The 18,272-nt window shown below is 46.9% G+C and overlaps 1 protein-coding gene across 1 annotated transcript in view; it reads right to left on the bottom strand.

The window, feature by feature from the left end:
• LOC143768176 (uncharacterized) overlaps positions 1 to 18,272 on the bottom strand; it is a 43,057-nt gene that overhangs the window by 12,320 nt on the left and 12,465 nt on the right. Inside the window, exons 2-6 of the mRNA XM_077256866.1 lie at positions 11,908 to 12,048; positions 11,599 to 11,778; positions 11,394 to 11,517; positions 11,213 to 11,310; positions 10,924 to 11,014 (exon numbers count right to left, since the gene is read on the bottom strand). Of these exons, the coding sequence (XP_077112981.1) occupies positions 10,924 to 11,014; positions 11,213 to 11,310; positions 11,394 to 11,517; positions 11,599 to 11,778; positions 11,908 to 12,048 (634 nt within the window). The remainder of the gene's footprint in view (positions 1 to 10,923; positions 11,015 to 11,212; positions 11,311 to 11,393; positions 11,518 to 11,598; positions 11,779 to 11,907; positions 12,049 to 18,272) is intronic.

Here is an 18,272-nt window from a genome sequence, read left to right as displayed (position 1 = left end):
GACCAGCAGAGTCATTTCCGAGGTTCATTCCTCGGTGTTGGCAGGTCACCCAGGAATTTTTGGCACCAGAGATCTGGTGGCCAGATCCTTTTGGTGGCCTTCCTTGTCTAGGGATGTGCGGTCATTTGTACAGTCCTGTGGGACTTGTGCTCGAGCTAAGCCTTGCTGTTCTCGTGCCAGCGGGTTGCTCTTGCCCTTGCCTGTCCCTAAGAGACCTTGGACACATATCTCCATGGATTTCATTTCTGATCTTCCGGTGTCTCAAGGCATGTCTGTTATCTGGGTGATATGTGATCGCTTCTCCAAGATGGTCCATTTGGTTCCTTTGCCTAAGCTGCCTTCCTCTTCCGATCTGGTTCCTGTGTTTTTCCAGAACGTGGTTCGTTTGCACGGCATCCCTGAGAATATTGTGTCAGACAGAGGATCCCAGTTCGTTTCCAGATTCTGGCGATCCTTTTGTAGTAGGATGGGCATTGACTTGTCGTTTTCATCTGCTTTCCATCCTCAGACTAATGGACAGACGGAGCGAACTAATCAGACTTTGGAGGCTTATTTGAGGTGTTTTGTCTCTGCTGATCAGGACGATTGGGTGACCTTCTTGCCGTTGGCTGAGTTTGCCCTTAATAATCGGGCTAGTTCCGCCACCTTGGTTTCGCCGTTTTTCTGCAACTCTGGTTTCCACCCTCGTTTTTCTTCGGGTCATGTGGAACCTTCTGACTGCCCTGGGGTGGATTCTGTGGTGGATAGGTTGCAGCGGATCTGGAATCTTGTGGTGGACAACTTGAAGTTGTCACAGGAGAGGGCTCAGCGCTTTGCCAACCGCCGCCGCGGTGTGGGTCCCCGACTACGTGTTGGGGATTTGGTGTGGCTTTCTTCCCGCTTTGTTCCTATGAAGGTTTCCTCTCCCAAATTTAAACCTCGTTTTATTGGTCCTTACAAGATATTGGAAATCCTTAATCCTGTATCCTTTCGCCTGGATCTTCCTGTGTCGTTTGCTATCCACAACGTGTTTCATAGGTCCTTGTTGCGGCGGTACGTTGTGCCTGTGGTTCCTTCTGCTGAGCCTCCTGCTCCGGTGTTGGTTGAGGGTGAGTTGGAGTACGTGGTGGAGAAGATCTTGGATTCTCGTCTCTCCAGGCGGAGGCTTCAGTACCTGGTCAAGTGGAAGGGCTATGGTCAGGAAGATAATTCCTGGGTGGTCGCCTCTGATGTTCATGCGGCCGATTTAGTTCGTGCCTTTCACGACGCTCGTCCTGATCGCCCTGGTGGTCGTGGTGAGGGTTCGGTGACCCCTCACTAAGGGGGGAACACTGTTGTGATTTTGCTTTTTGCTCCCTCTAGTGGTCATTAGTGATTTGACTCTGGAGCTTCTGTCTTTTCCTATATCCTCACCTGGGCCGTTAGTTCAGGGGCGTTGCTATATAAGCTCCCTGGACCTTCAGTTCAATGCCTGGCATCGTTGAAATCAGAGCTAATCTGTTGTGCTCTTGTCCTATGATCCGGGTTCCTGTATTTCAAGTTAAGTCTGCTTCCTTGCTTTTTGCTTTTGTTTTGTTTGGTATTTTTGTCCAGCTTGTTCCAATCTGTATCCTGACCTTTGCTGGAAGCTCTAGGGGGCTGGTGTTCTCCCCCCGGACCGTTAGACGGTTCGGGGGTTCTTGAATCTCCAGCGTGGATTTTTATAGGGTTTTTGTTGACCAGATAAGTTATCTTGCTATATTCTGCTATTAGTAAGCTGGCCTCTCTTTGCTGAACCTGGTTCATTTCTGTGTTTGTCATTTCCTCTTACCTCACCGTTATTATTTGTGGGGGGCTTGTATCTTGCTTTGGGGTCCCTTTCTCTGGAGGCAAGAGAGGTCTTTGTTTTCTTCTCCTAGGGGTAGTTAGATTCTCCGGCTGGCGCGAGTCATCTAGCGATCACCGTAGGCATGATCCCCGGCTACTTCTAGTGTTGGCGTTAGGAGTAGCTATTTGGTCAACCCAGTTACCACAGCCCTATGAGCTGGATTTTTGAATCTCGCAGACTTACACGTTCCTCTGAGATCCTGTCCACTGGGGTCATAACAGGTAGCCCAAGAACTACAGTCCCCAGGAATCTGCTCAGACTCAGCAGGGCAATGTAAATGTGGCAGGAAGTTCACCACCCATGATGTAAGAGTTGAAAATCTGTAAATTTGCTAGAACCTTGAAGGTTTCAAGTGTCTTTACCAAACCAACTGATATCTGTGATTAAACTCTGTTGTGAGACTGGTCTATGAAAAGGAAGACCAAGAATTAGCAGCTTGAAAAATACAAACCGACAGCAAGACAGATAATAGCCCTCATAATTGATGCACAGGCAACAAGTAGCAGACACATTTCAATATCAACTATCCAGAGAAGGCAGGGTTGTATACGAGTGAATAGCTGCAAAAAGGTCACTACAAAGGACCACAAACAAGAAGAAGAAACTTGTTTGGTCCAACAACACAAGGACTGGACATTGTATCAATGGAAATCTCTAATGTGATTTGTGGAGTCAAAATCTGAATTCTTTTGGTTCCAACAGTCATGGTTTTGTGAAACGAAGAAATTCTGAGTACCGGTAGTTAAGAGTTTTTTAATATGTGGTTCCCACTGTGAAGCATGCAGGTGCTGTGCCAGTGGCATAGTTGTTGATTTATTTGAAAATTGAAGGCACATTTAGTATGATGACCACAGAATTCTGCAGCGACCACCATCCAAATAAGTTTGCAACTAGTGGGAACATCATTTGTGTTGCAAAAGGACAATGACCCAAAACTCTGCAGGCTTTCTAAGGGCTATGTGAACAAGAGAGGGATGGGGGCTGCTCAAGATAACACAACCTCCACAATTACCCATCTTCAACCCTACTGAGATGTTTTGGGATGAGTTGGACGCAGAGTGAAGGTAAAACATCCAACAAGTCCTCTGCATCTCTGGGAACTCCTTCAAGATGGTTGTGAAGCCATCTCAGGTGAACCCTGATGAAGCTGCTTGTGAATATTACAAGGGGATGTAAAGCTGTTGTCAGAGTAAAAGGGGGGAGGGTCTTCTAAGGTTTAACACATATTCTAGTTCATGTCACACGTGTTTCTTTGCTCCTTGTTTCCATTTGTGTTCCTTTATGGTTTTGCTGCTAACATTGTGAATCTTGAAATAAGATCAAAGAAAAGTGTTTTATGAACAGATGTTTCCAAACTTTTGACTGGTATTAAAATGGATTTGGTCCCCAAGAAAAAGATTGTTTAAATATTCCTACAACATATGAAAAATTACTGATAAACCTTCTTAAAGTTTTCTAACATTCTTTATTAAAAAAAAAAAAAAAAAAAGTGTTTGAAAAAATGCTGCCGATGTAACGTAAAAGTTTGTTTAATGTTGTTTATTAACTATTTTGTACTATTTTTTGTACTAGCTTTAAGGGCATAAAAAAATCAAAGCTTCTTAATTGCTAATTCATCAAAATTTGCTGCAACTTTCAGATATTTTCATAAATAAACACAAACCAACAGTACAATGTGTCAAAGAAAATAAAAAAGATCTCAGAATCATTGGGATAACAAGAAGCATCCAAAGTTATAACCAGATAAAGTGACATATCAGGTTTGAAAAATAAAGCCTGGTTAGGAACACAAACCTGACTGCCATGGGAAGGGGTTAACTCGGAGAACACTGGACGCTAACCGCTGTTGATAAAAACTGTGACCATAGACAATAACGATGAGAAACTGATGGTATTCAATACAGACAGTCTTCATTGTCAATGATTTACAAACTAGTGGTGACCTGGAGTAATTACAGTATGTAGCTTGGTAGGTCTTGGCAATCCAAACTATCATATGGGTCAATATTTTGAGTTTTTTGGAAACATATAAGACATTTAAGCCCTTTGTGACTGAGCCAATTATGACCAAGACAAATTTTTGAACTCTGAACAATGTCACTTTATGTGGTAATAACTTTGGAACTCTTCAACGGATCCCACTGATTCTGAGAATGTTTTTTCATGACATATTGTACTACACAATAGTAGTAACATTTGTTAGATAAGATTTGCCTTTATTCGTAAAAATATCAGGAATTTGGTGAAAATTTCAAAAATGGAGCAATTTTCAAACTTTTAATTCTTATGCCCTTAAATCAGAAAGTTATGTTACACAAAATAGTTAATAAATAACACTTCACACATGTCTTCTTTACATCTGCATAATGTTTAAAAAAAAATTTTTTGTTAGGAAGTTAGAAGGGTTAAAAGTTGACCAGTGATTTCCCATTTTTACAACAAAATTTACAAAACCATTTTTTTTAGAGACCACATCACAATAGAAGTCACTTTGGGGGCCTATATGACAGAAAATGCCCAAATAGGACACCATTCTAAAAACTGCACCCATCTAAACCACACTCAAGAATTTTATTAACCCTTCCGCTGCTTCACAGGAAATAAAGCAATGTGTAAGGAAAAAAAATAAGCATTTAACTATTTTTAACAACAATTTTACTTTAGCTCCAAATTTTTTATTTTCAATAGAAACAGGAGAAAGTGGACCCTCAATTTTTTTCGTGCAATTTCTCCTGAGTATGCTGATACCCCATATGTGGGGGGTATCCACTGTTTAGGAACACGTCTCAGAAGGGAAGGTGCACCGTTTGACTTTTTGAACCAAAAAATGGCAAGAATCGAGAGCGGAACGTTTTGGAACGCAGACTTTGAGGTAATGGTCTGTGGGTGTCAAATTGTATTTAGAGAGCCCCTGATGTGCCTAAACAGTGAAAAAAAAATACAAGTTACCCCATTTTGGAAACTACATCCCTGAAGGATTGTATCCAAGGTTATAGTGAGCATTTTGAACCCACAAGTACGAAACAGAATTTGATAACATTATGTCTTCATATTGAAAATGTTCATTTTTTTCTATTAAATGTTGATTTATCCCCAAATTTGTAATTTTCACAATGGATAATAGGAGAAAATGGACCCCATAATTTGTTGCGCAATTTGTCCCCAGGGGTGGATTAAGGGTAGCCAGGGCCCCGGGCTGTTCAGACACTGTGGGCCCCCCCCCCGGTCATGTGACGGGGGGTCATGTGACGGGGGGGGGGTCATGTGACGGGGGGTCATGTGACGGGGGGGGGGGGGGTCATGTTATACCCGAACCAGATTATTCCAGAAAAATGGCCGGGCTCTACTCTACTGTAACCTATTAAATATTTGTTAAAATCTACAATATAATTTAGGTATATTTTGACCAATAATATCACATACAAGGAACAAATACCACCGCGCCATGACCAGACCACAAATTACAAACACAGTGATCGAATAATATCACATACAAGGAACAAATACCACTGCACCAGGTCAAGACCACATATTACCACCACTTGGTGACCAAATAGCACATTCAAGGGACAAATACCACAACACCATTTCCAGACCACATATTACCACCACATAGTGACTGAATACTACAATACTGATCAGTAATAATAAAATAAACAAAACACAATACTATCACCATAAGTGCCAGTATTCACAGGAGATCTGTACTTAGTATGCAGTGTCTGTGTAGAGGTAATACAGAGATCACTGGTGGTATTATACACAGGAGCTCTGTATATAATGTATAGGTAATACAGTGATCACTGGTGACATTGTACACAGGACCTCTGTATATAGTATACAGTGTATAGTGTCAGTGTATAGGTAACACTGACTCACCAGTGATGTCTCTAGGTGAAGTCCTTCATCTTTCATCCAGCACAGACCGCCATCATTTCTTCCAGCCAGGACTCGTTTCTGCAGGAAATAACACAGTTATCTCGAGCTCTGCTTGCAGAACACATTACTTAATTTTTCACAACTTCTACATTACACCACATGAAGAAAAAAAAGCGATATAGTGTCACTCTACACAGTAACAGGACCGCCCCCCCATTTAAAACAGTATACTCAAAAAATAAAATAAATACTTCACTGCAGTAATAATATCCCTTAATTAGCCCCTATGGTAATAATATTCCCCACCCTGGCCCCGTGTGTCTCATTCCTGGCTCCTGCCATATGTTCTCCCATCCTGCACTCATGAGTATCCATTCTACCCCATGTGATCTCCCCATCCTGCCCCATGTGTCTCCATCGTATCCATCCTGCCCCATGACCCAATCCTGCCCCATGTCTTTCATTCTGCCCCGTGTCTACATTCTGCCCATGCCTCCAGTCCTGCCCCCAGTGTGTCCAGCAATCTGCTCCAGTGTGTCCAGCATTTTAACCCCAGTGTGTCCAGCAATCTGCCCCAGTATGTCCAGCATATTGCCCCAGTAACCAGCAATCTGCCCCAGTGTGTCCAGCATTGCCCCCAGACAGTGTCTCCAGCAATCTGCCCCAGTGTCTGACTCCAGCATATTGCCCCCAGACAGTGTGTTCAACAATCTGCCCCAGTATGTCCAGCATATTGCCCCAGTGTGTCCAGCATATTACCACCAGTGTGTCCTGCAATCTGCCCCAGTATGTCCAATTGTCCAGCATTGCCCCCAGTGTCCAGCAATCTGCCCCATTGTCTCCAGCATATTACCCCCAGTGTGTCCTGCAATCTGCCCCAGTATGTCCAGCAATCTGCCCCAGTATGTCCAGCATTGCCCCAGTGTCTCCAGCAATCTGCCCCAGTGTGTCCTCCAGCATTGCCCCAGTGTCTCCAGCAATCTGCCCCAGTGTGTCCTCCAGCATTGCCCCAGTGTCTCCAGCAATCTGCCCCAGTGTGTCCTCGAGCATTGCCCCAGTGTGTCCAGCAATCTGCCCCAGTGTCTCCAGCATTGCCCCAGTGTCTCCAGCAATCTGCCCCAGTGTCTCCAGCATTGCCCCAGTGTCTCCAGCAATCTGCCCCAGTGTCTCCAGCAATCTGCCCCAGTGTCTCCAGCATTGCCCCAGTGTCTCCAGCATTGCCCCAGTGTCTCCAGCAATCTGCCCCAGTGTCTCCAGCATTGCCCCAGTGTCTCCAGCAATCTGCCCCAGTGTCTCCAGCAATCTGCCCCAGTGTCTGACTCCAGCATATTGCCCCCAGACAGTGTGTTCAACAATCTGCCCCAGTATGTCCAGCATATTGCCCCAGTGTGTCCAGCATATTACCACCAGTGTGTCCTGCAATCTGCCCCAGTATGTCCAATTGTCCAGCATTGCCCCCAGTGTCCAGCAATCTGCCCCATTGTCTCCAGCATATTACCCCCAGTGTGTCCTGCAATCTGCCCCAGTATGTCCATCAATCTGCCCCAGTATGTCCAGCATTGCCCCAGTGTCTCCAGCAATCTGCCCCAGTGTGTCCTCCAGCATTGCCCCAGTGTCTCCAGCAATCTGCCCCAGTGTGTCCTCCAGCATTGCCCCAGTGTCTCCAGCAATCTGCCCCAGTGTGTCCTCGAGCATTGCCCCAGTGTGTCCAGCAATCTGCCCCAGTGTCTCCAGCATTGCCCCAGTGTCTCCAGCAATCTGCCCCAGTGTCTCCAGCATTGCCCCAGTGTCTCCAGCAATCTGCCCCAGTGTCTCCAGCAATCTGCCCCAGTGTCTCCAGCATTGCCCCAGTGTCTCCAGCATTGCCCCAGTGTCTCCAGCAATCTGCCCCAGTGTCTCCAGCATTGCCCCCAGTGTGTCCAGCAATCTGCCCCAGTCTCCAGCATTGCCCCAGTGTCTCCAGCATTGCCCCAGTGTCTCCAGCATTGCCCCATTGTCTCCAGCAATCTGCCCCAGTGTCTCCAGCAATCTGCCCCAGTGTCTCCAGCAATCTGCCCCAGTGTCTCCAGCATTGCCCCCAGTGTCTCCAGCAATCTGCCCCAGTGTCTCCAGCAATCTGCCCCAGTGTCTCCAGCATTGCCCCAGTGTCTCCAGCAATCTGCCCCAGTGTCTCCAGCATTGCCCCCAGTGTCTCCAGCAATCTGCCCCAGTGTCTCCAGCATTGCCCCCAGTGTGTCCAGCAATCTGCCCCAGTGTCTCCAGCATTGCCCCAGTGTCTCCAGCAATCTGCCCCAGTGTCTCCAGCAATCTGCCCCAGTGTCTCCAGCAATCTGCCCCAGTGTCTCCAGCATTGCCCCAGTGTCTCCAGCAATCTGCCCCAGTGTCTCCAGCATTGCCCCCAGTGTGTCCAGCAATCTGCCCCAGTGTCTCCAGCATTGCCCCAGTGTCTCCAGCATTGCCCCAGTGTCTCCAGCAATCTGCCCCAGTGTCTCCAGCATTGCCCCCAGTGTGTCCAGCAATCTGCCCCAGTGTCTCCAGCATTGCCCCAGTGTCTCCAGCATTGCCCCAGTGTCTCCAGCAATCTGCCCTAGTGTCTCCAGCAATCTGCCCCAGTGTCTCCAGCAATCTGCCCCAGTGTCTCCAGCATTGCCCCAGTGTCTCCAGCATTGCCCCAGTGTCTCCAGCATTGCCCCAGTGTGTCCTCCAGCATTGCCCCCAGTGTGTCCACTGTCCACCGGTAGCTTATTAAAACACAAAACAAAAAAAAACAAACAGTCTCCTCACCTTACCAGCGCTCCACGCGGCGAGCTCCCTCCAGCAGCGCACACTCGCCGGCGACTGACAATGACGTCAGACGCCGGCGACGTGTGAGCTGCGGCCGACTTCAGCTGCCAGCCTCCAATTGGCTGGCTGGCGGCTGTTGTTAACTATTGAGGTGCGGGCGCGCGCACGCACCTCAATAGGAAAGCGCCGCAGCGCCGGAAGGGGCCCGGTGAGCAGATGAGAAGGGGCCCGATGCGGACCCCCTCTCTCTGCCCACCGGGTCCGGGGGGCGGGGCACATAAATGCCGGCGGGCCGGGCATTCAGTCACTCTCCGGCGGATTATCAGAGGGTCAATCTGCGGTGGCCCAGGGCCCCCCCAAGCCACTGGGCCCTGGGCTACCGCCCATATTGACCCTCTGATAATCCGCCCCTGTTTGTCCCGAATGCGAAAATACCTCATATGTGGTCAAAAACTTCTGCTTGGACACATGGCAGGGCTAGGAAAGGAAAGAGCGCTATTTGCCTGGGATAAATTGTGAATGGCATGTCGTATCTGAAGAGCCCCTGACATGTGAAACAGCAGAAACCCCCAGAAATGACCCCATTTTTTAAACTAGACGCCTCAAGGAATTCATCAAGGGGTGTAGTGGGTATTTTGAACCCATAGGTGCCTCACAGAATTTTATAACATTGAAACGTGGAAATATGACATTTTAGTTGTAAAAATGTAACTTTTGTATTTTCTGCAAGTTTGTCAGGTACACAAGGGTTAATAGGTGAAACTAAACCCCACAATTTATTGCACAATTTTTCCCGAACATGGTGCTGCCCCATATGTTGTCAGAAATTACTGTTTGGCCACATGTCAGGGCTGAGAAGGAAGAAGCGCTATTTGGCTTGTGGAGCACAGATTTTGCTAGAATAGTTTGTGAGCAACATTTGCTAGAACAGCAGAAAAACCCCAAAAGTGACCCCATTGTAGAAACTGCACCTCTCAATGAATTCATATATACGGCTTTAGTGACAATTCTAATGACGTCATTAGAATCTGATGGGCAGATGCAAAATTTGGATCTAGGCCTTCACCTCAATGTAGGTCTTTGTCTTTGTAGGTCTTTGTGGACTTTGTAGCATTTTAGATCCTAGAAAGACAATCTAGTTCACCCTTCATGTAATAATGTCCCCATCCTGGCCCCTTGCTGTAGTAATGTCCTCTGTCCTGGCTCTTCTTGTAATAATGTCCCCCATCCTGGGCCTCTTTCTGTAATAATGTCCATCGTGTTGGTCCCTTTCTGGTATAATGTCCACCATCCTGAGCCCCTTCCAGTAATTTTGTCCACATCTGTCAAGGGCACCTTCCTGTTATAATGTTGCCCATCCTGGCCCCTTCGTGTAACAATGTCCCCAATCCTGGTATAATGTCCCCTATGGGCATCTTCCTGGTATAATGTTCTACATTCTATAACAATGTCCTCCATCATAGACCCCTCATGGCATAATGTCACCCACCCTTCCTGGTATAATGACCCCCGTCCTGAGACCCTTCGTGGTGTAATGTCCATAATCCTGAGCCCTGTCCTAGTTTAATGACCCCCATCCTGGTGTAATGCCTCACCATCCTGGGTCCCTTCCTGGTATAATGCACCCCATGCTGGGCCTCTTCATTGTATAATGTCCCCCATCCTGGGCCCCTATCTGGTATAATGTCCCTTCTGCATTAAAAAGAAAATAAATGATTCTTACCTCCCTCAGCTCCCATGATGTGCAGCATCCACTTCTATAGCTTGCAGCTGACTTTGGCGTGCCAGTGATGGGCAGCACATGTTATTGTCATGTGGCACTCAAGTTGGGAATGCCAACGTTACCTTCCAGCCTTTTATTGACTGGGGGCATGCATTGCAATAAAGTGAGCTGGAGGACCTCTCTGCCGCAATACACTTCGACTAAATGTGCCTCCTCAGACGCACATCCAGCTGAAATAGAAGCTGGCACCGGCAGGCCCACCTCACGCACCGGTCCGGTCTCACCCTTTGCAACTGCGATTGTTACGCCCATGCTAAGGTGTGCTAATTTGGGTCTCAGCCATTTTGGAAAAAACATTGGAGTCCCTCTGTAAGGACCACTGGGTTTTCAGTCTCTATTAGGGAAGGAAAGCCCATCACACAACACTCAAACATATTGTACATAGCGAACCTGTAGAAATAGAAGACATAGTAAAACAACCTCAACAAGTTATATCGTTAACAATGATACTAAACCCGAGTAGTGTCCAAAATAATAATGACTGTTTTGTGTGGAGGGGTATGCAGTGGTCCAGTGGCAGTATGGTGAACACTTCATTGTGATATGGTAGGACATCACCGCCAATAAAGTAGCCACAGCCAGTGACTGAGAAGACTCTGTGACTTCTCTACATTTATTGGCTACGACTTACCTGGGCCTTTATCTGTAGGAATCTCCTCTTTACACCCCTCATCACCCCTCCCATGTGTCTCTGTAGTATTAATATGGGTCAGATCTTCACCCTGAAACAAATATTGTACAAGTCACAGACAGATGGAGAAGTCACATCTATGATCAGCTCTAATCCTGCCATCTCCACCGTTCTCATTACACAAGTATAAAACATATAATACTGGAGGATAAAACAAGACTGAACACAAGATCTTCACAGCTGTCTGCACATCATAGGGGAGATCCCATGACACCTTTTCTTCATCTACCTGATGATCCTGAGGAACATTGGGATTTTCTTGTTTACAGTCCTGTGGAAGAAGAGGACGGGGACATCTCTCTGGTGTTGTCCTCTTACTGGATGGAACTGGAGGAAACACATACAGGGACTGAATTCATTCTTTACATACAGAAAATTATAGGCCGTGTGTATTTATTCCTGTCTATTACCTGGTGATGTGAGGGGCTGGGGAACCTCCATCATGACGTCCTTGTACAGATCTTTGTGTCCTTCTAAATACTCCCACTCCTCCATGGAGAAATAGATGGCGACATCCTGACACCTTATAGGAACCTGACACATACAATGATACCGTCATCCCTGATTCCTTCATAGAGTTACTGTATAATGTCCCAGCATTCCCAGCAGTGTCACCTCTCCAGTCAGCAGCTCAATCATCTTGTAGGTGAGTTCTAGGATCTTCTGGTCATTGATGTCCTCATGCATCAGAGGGTGAGGTGGAGGCCCTGTGATTGGGCTCAGGGGTCTTCCCCATCCCTCAGACACTGGGTCCTGACAGCGCTCACTAGAGGTCTTCTTCACTACTGTGTAATCCTGGTTATGGAGAGACACATTAATAAATCTCACTACAGACATTCCCAGGGTCCTCACCTCTCCAGTTCTGTCCATCTGTTATTCCCATAGATAAGAATGATGTAATGTGACGTCATCAGAATCTCTCACCTCTCCAGTAAGCCGGAAGAGGATCTCTAGGGTGAGGTGTAAGATCCTCTCCACCATCTTGTCCCTGCCCATCCTTGATGGGTCAATCAGGAAAATTCTCTTATATAAATCTTCACTGAGAGGATCCAATACTGTAGGGACCTGAATGGGAAGAAGAGGACCTGATGCAATATCATGGCAAGCTGGTACTGTGGCAACATTATACTTTGTGTGGGTGCATCATATATCTTGATAAAAGGGCACAGTCGTGGCACTAAACTGTGTGGGGACCATGAAATATGCATCATAATATTATTATTTATTATTATAGCACCATTTATTCCATGACGCTTTACATATGAGACTAGTATACATAATAAAAAACAAGTACAATAATCATGAACAATACAAGTCACCCACTGGTATGGGAAGAGATATAAGCCTGCCCGCGAGGGCTCACCATCTAAAAAGGATAGGTGAGAATACAGTAGGTGAGGTTAAAGCTGGTCGTGCAGCAATATAGTAGAATGAGGGTTATTGCAGACTGTAGGCTTGTCGGAAGAGGTAGGTCTTCAGGTTCCTTTTCACGGTTTCCACAGTAAGCAGTAGGCAAGAGACTGATATTTTGGGGTAGAGAGTTGCCGAGTAAGGGGATGCATGGGAGAAATCTTTTATGCAAGTATGAGATGAGGAAAAAAGAGAGGAGTAGAGAAGGAGATCTTGTGAGGATCGGAGGTAGCATGCAGGTAAATACAGTGAGACGAATGTATAGAGGAGACAGGTTGTGGATTGCTTTGTATGCCATGGTTAGGGTTTTGAACTGGAGTCTCTGGGTAATGGGGAGTCAGTGAAGGGATTGACAGAGGGGAGAGGCCGGGGAATAGCGGGGGGACAGGTGGATTAAATGGCAGCAGAGTTTAGAATAGATTGGAGGGGTGCAAGAGTGTTAGAAGTTAGGCCACAGAGCAGGAGGTTGCAATAGTCAAGGTGTGATATGATAAGGGCATGAACTGTTTATGCAGATGCTTAGTTAAGGAATGTACGGATCTGAAAAATTCTCAGTTGGACTTGGCAAAAGGAGGAAAGGGCTTGGATATGTGTTTGCAGAGAGTGCAGAGTCAAGGCAAGTAGCTTGCAGGACTGGGGAGAGTGAGCAGTCACTAACTTTGACGGACAGGTCTGTTGGGAGGTTGAGTGAGATGGGGGAAAGATGATGAATTCTGTTTTATCCGTGTTATAGTTTAAGAAATTGAGCAGAAGGATAAAACAGTGGACAGATATTGTGGGATTCTGGTTAGTAAGGAGGTGATATCAGGTCCAGAGACGCAAATCTGTGTGTCATCAGCATAGAGATGATATTGAAAGCCAACTCATCCTATCAAAAACTGGAAAACTCTTATTTTTAAAATGACAACTTAAAATGCTTTATTACATATAATAACATTTTTTTAAAAACCCATACGAGTTGCAAGGTAGTACATGATAAGAGAACACATGGTACGCTCTAGTACTGATATGGCATGAATTCATACACTACCGGACGTTGTTTTATTGTATTACATAGAAAGTAAGTTTCCTTTGTAGGTCAGATACTATGTCTTCAAATCAAATATATGTATAACATTTCAGAAAATCTTTACACATAGAGTATAATAAAGTTTTATAACAAATATTTTTTTATTGTTATATACCTGCTTGTGCAGAATTTTAAAAGGACTATATATTGACGAAGACGGGGGGAAGTTTATTCATCCCAATACATAGAACTCATACAAAAATTCGGTTCATATCTGGTTCTCCTTTTTAAATGCTTTTAATCTGTTTGTTCTCCCATGTGTTGTCCATTATGTCATAATAAACATCTTTGGGGGTATATAAATATAATACTCTCTTGTGATCACCATTTTTTGCATACTCTTTCCTTCTCCCTTCTTTATGTACTTATTGTATGCATTAGGTTGATCCCAATTTCGATCATTTGGGTGGTGCCCGCTCCTTTACATTTTGGATATGAGGTGGAAGTAACTGTGGGGAGGAGGTAAGGAGGCAGCGATGATGAACGGTGACTAGTGTTAGTAGGTGGGAGCAGAAGGGGCATGAGGAACAGATCTGAGGAGGAGGTGAGATGGATGGGGAAGATGGAGGGAGAGATGACCAGCCATTACTAGGCGTAGGGAACACGGGGGTTAGTAGGAAGTGATGGATTCTAGGGGTGCAAAACAAACAGAAACATTGTTTACTATGTCTGTGTATCCAGTTACCTTCTAGTCTAATTCATTGCAGTACACTTATAGGATGGAAAAGCAGAATAAAGTCTATGAGAGCAATACTTGTTCCCATGTTTTACTCTGTCATAGTTTGGAAGTTATAATTGTCAGAAAGTGTCAACACAAAAAACATAAATAGTCTCAGCACTGAAGGGTTTACTGCCCCCCCCCCCCCAGTAATGGGGAATCTCCAGCACCTACCTCCACCTGCAGAGCCGCACACCACATATATGGCTGTTCTGTGCGCACAGGACCTGGGATGAGGTCACAGGAGGGGAGGAGTCAGGGGTCACATGATCAGGGGCCTCAGTGTATGCAGGACTCTGCTGTGCTGGTTGTCATGGTGCTGGATGAGGGGAAGTTTATGTGTGGGGTCAGGAGGGGTTTACAGGGTGGATGTAGCGGAGCCGTGTGTACGAGGTGTACAGAGCGGAGCCGGGTGTGTACGAGGTGTACGGAGCGGAGCCGTGTGTGTACGAGGTGTACGGAGCGGAGCCGTGTGTGTACGAGGTGTACGGAGCAGAGCCGTGTGTGTACGAGGTGGACGGAGCAGAGCTGTGTGTGTACGAGGTGTACGGAGCGGAGCTGTGTTTGTACGAGGTGTACGGAGAAGAGCCATGTGTGTACGAGGTGTATGGAGCGGAGCCGCGTGTACGGAGCAGAGTGTGTGTACGAGGTGCGCGGAGTGGATCTATGTGCTTGTGTGAATGATATTCTTGAGAACGGTGGGCAATATACAAATAATGAAGGGCACAAGCATACCTCCCAACTTTTGAAGATGGGAAAGAGGGACAAAGTTTGCGGCACGCATAGCAAATTTTAGGCCACTCATAACTAGTCACACCCATATCCACGTCCCAACCACACCCATTTAGCACTGCTGATCACACTGTTTCATAAAGAATAATTATAAACAAAAAAATATGGCCACACGGTGCTCAATACTGTATAATGGCCACACATGATGCTCCATACTGTATAATGGCCACACATGATGCTCAATACTGTATAATGGCCACACATGATGCTCCATACTGTATAATGACTGCCCATGATGCTCCATACTGTATAATGGCCTCACATGATGCTCCATCTACTATATAATTGTCTAAGGGTCACTTCCATCTGTCCTTCTGTCTGTAACGGTTATTTGTTCGCTGATTGGTCTCGCCAGCTGCCTGTCATGGCTGCCGCGACCAATCAGCGATGCGCACAGTCCGGAAGAAAATGGCAGCTCCTTACTCCCCACACTCACTGCCCGGAGCCCGCATACACCCCTCCGCTCACCGCTCACACAGGGTTAATGCCGGCGTTAACGGACCACGTTATGCCGCGGGTAACGCACTCCGTTACCGCTGCTATTAACCCTGTGTCACCAAGTTTTTTACTATTGACGCAGCCTATGCAGCGCCAATAGTAAAAACATCTAATGTTAAAAATAATTAAAAAAAATAAAATATTATTATATACTCACCTACGCCGCCTTTCCCGCTCCTCGCGATGCAACCGCCACGTTCCGTTGGCACGGATGGTCTGGCAGAAGGACCTGCCGTGACGTCACGGTCATGTGACCGCGACGTCATCACAGGCCCTGCGCGCCGGCGCGAGCAGGCTGGGACCGGAAGCTGCCGCCTGTACCTCGCACAGGCGACAGAACTACAAGTATGGTGAGTATGTTAGAACTACAAGGGGCCCTCGGATCGGAAGGTGAGTATGTTTATTTTTTATTTTTTAACCTGTGAAATACGTGGCTAGGCACTATACTATGTGGCTGGGCAATATACTACGTGGCTCTGTGCTGTATACTACATCGCTGTGCAATATACTGCGTGGCTATGTGCTGTATGTTACATCACTGGGCAATATACTACGTGGCTGGGCAATATACTACGTCACTGGGCAATATACTACGTCACTGGGCAATATACTACGTCACTGGGCAATATACTACGTGTCTGACCAATATAATACGTGGACTGTGCAATATACTACATGGACATGCATATTCTAGAATACCCGATGCGTTAGAATCGGGCCACCATCTAGTACTGTATAATGGCCCCACATGATGCTCCATACTGTATAATGGCCACACATGATGCTCCATACTGTATAATGGCCACACATGATGCTCCATACTGTATAATGGCCACACATGATGCTCCATACTGTATAATGGCCACACATGATGCTCCATACTGTATAATGACCGCACATGATGCTCCATACTGTATAATGGCCACACATGATGCTCCATACTGTATAATGGCCCCACATGGTGCTCCATACTGTATAATGGCCCCACATGATGCTCCATACTGTACAATGGCCCCACATGATGCTCCATACTGTACAATGGCCCCACATGATGCTCCATACTGTATAATGGCCACACATGATGCTCCATACTGTATATTGGCCGCACATGATACTTCATACCGTATAATGGCCACACATAGCTAGTCCTACACACACGGCTGCACTCCGTACACACGCGCTCCGCTCCATACACCTCGTACACACGCGGCTCCACTCCGTACCTCGTACACATTTAGCTCCGCTCCATACACCTCGTACACACACGGCTCCGCTCCATGCACCTCGTACACACAAGCGCTCCGCTCCGTACATCTCGTACACACGGCTCTGCTCCATACAGCTCGTACACACACGCGCTCCGCTCCGTACACCTCATACACACACGACTCCGCTCCGTACACCTCGTACACACACGGCTCCGCTCCATACACCTCGTACACACACGGCTTCGCTCCATACACCTCGTACACACACGGCTCCGCTACATCCACCTCGTACACACACGGCTTCGCTCCATACACCTCGTACACACACGGCTCCACTACATCCACACTGTACACCTCCTGACCTCACATACGGCGGCTTACCTCATCCAGCATCATGGCAAGTTGGCAACCAGCACAGAGCCGAGTCCTGCAATCCACGAGGTCCCGATCATATGACCCCTGACTCCTCCCCCCTGTGACGTCATCACAGGTCCTGTGGCCATGAAGCAGCCAATATGGTGTGCCGTGCTCAGGCAGCTCTGCGGGTGCAGGGATGAGGCTGACCACCCGATATTGCAGCACACCTCCCAACCACTGCGGGACAACTAATGTCCCGCCCGGGATCGCGGGGCTGTCAAAATCAGGACAGTCCCGCTGTATCCGGGACGGTTGGGAGGTATGGGCACAAGAGCTGCTGACAAAATAAATATAGGATAAAAAAGTAAATAGTTTTCACCAGAAAGTCTCGCGCGACATTGATACTTGAGTTTATTAACATCATGAGGAGACCGATGAGGAAAGACAAGACAAGAACAACTGAAACCATTTAAAATGCGTAAACAAATCAATGTCGGTATGTGATAAATGAGAACCCTCGATAGGTCTAGTAATTATGCAAATATCATGGAAATATAGAATGTTAGAGTTGGAAGGGACCTCCTGGGTCATCTGGTCCAACCCCCTGCTCAATGCAGGAGTCACTAAACCATCTCAGACAAATGTCTGTCCAGCCTCTGTTTGAAGACTTCCATTGAAGGAGAACTCACCTCCTCTCGTGGCAGCCTGTTCCACTCATTGATCACACTCACTGTCAAAAAGTTTTTTCTAATATCTAATCTGTATTTTCTCCCATTCAGTTTCATTCCATTGCTTCTCGTGTTTCTGGAGCGGCCCCCAAACGCAGGGCAGCGGGGTACTCGGTTCCGGGTCCCTCGGTCTCGGTTCTAGGGGTGTCACGGTGGCCCGACCCGGTCCGTGGCCCTGCTAAGGGGCGCCCAATTAAAGGTGTAGGTGAGAGTTTGTCAAGTGTTCGTGATGCCACCTGTGGTATTCGGTCAGGGTGACCGACGCTGCTAGGGGTCCGCTGGGGTGATGGAATGGCAGCTAGATGGTGTAACTTCCCACAGGTGAAGTACGTCCCCAGGGCTTCCCTTGATGAGTAGATGGTGATGGTGTAGGTCACAACAAATGACGAGGACACAGGGTTGCAGTCTCTTTACCTTTTTACTGAAGGCTTCGGCATCCACAATCCAGAGCACTGCTAACAGGGCTGGCTGAGACCGGCCGGTCCAAAGGCACATCCAGAGTTCCCTTT

This window comes from Ranitomeya variabilis, chromosome 4 (genome assembly GCF_051348905.1).
Source record: "Ranitomeya variabilis isolate aRanVar5 chromosome 4, aRanVar5.hap1, whole genome shotgun sequence".
In the NCBI taxonomy this organism is placed as follows: domain Eukaryota; kingdom Metazoa; phylum Chordata; class Amphibia; order Anura; family Dendrobatidae; genus Ranitomeya; species Ranitomeya variabilis.
This window is presented reverse-complemented; position numbering and strand designations above follow the sequence as displayed.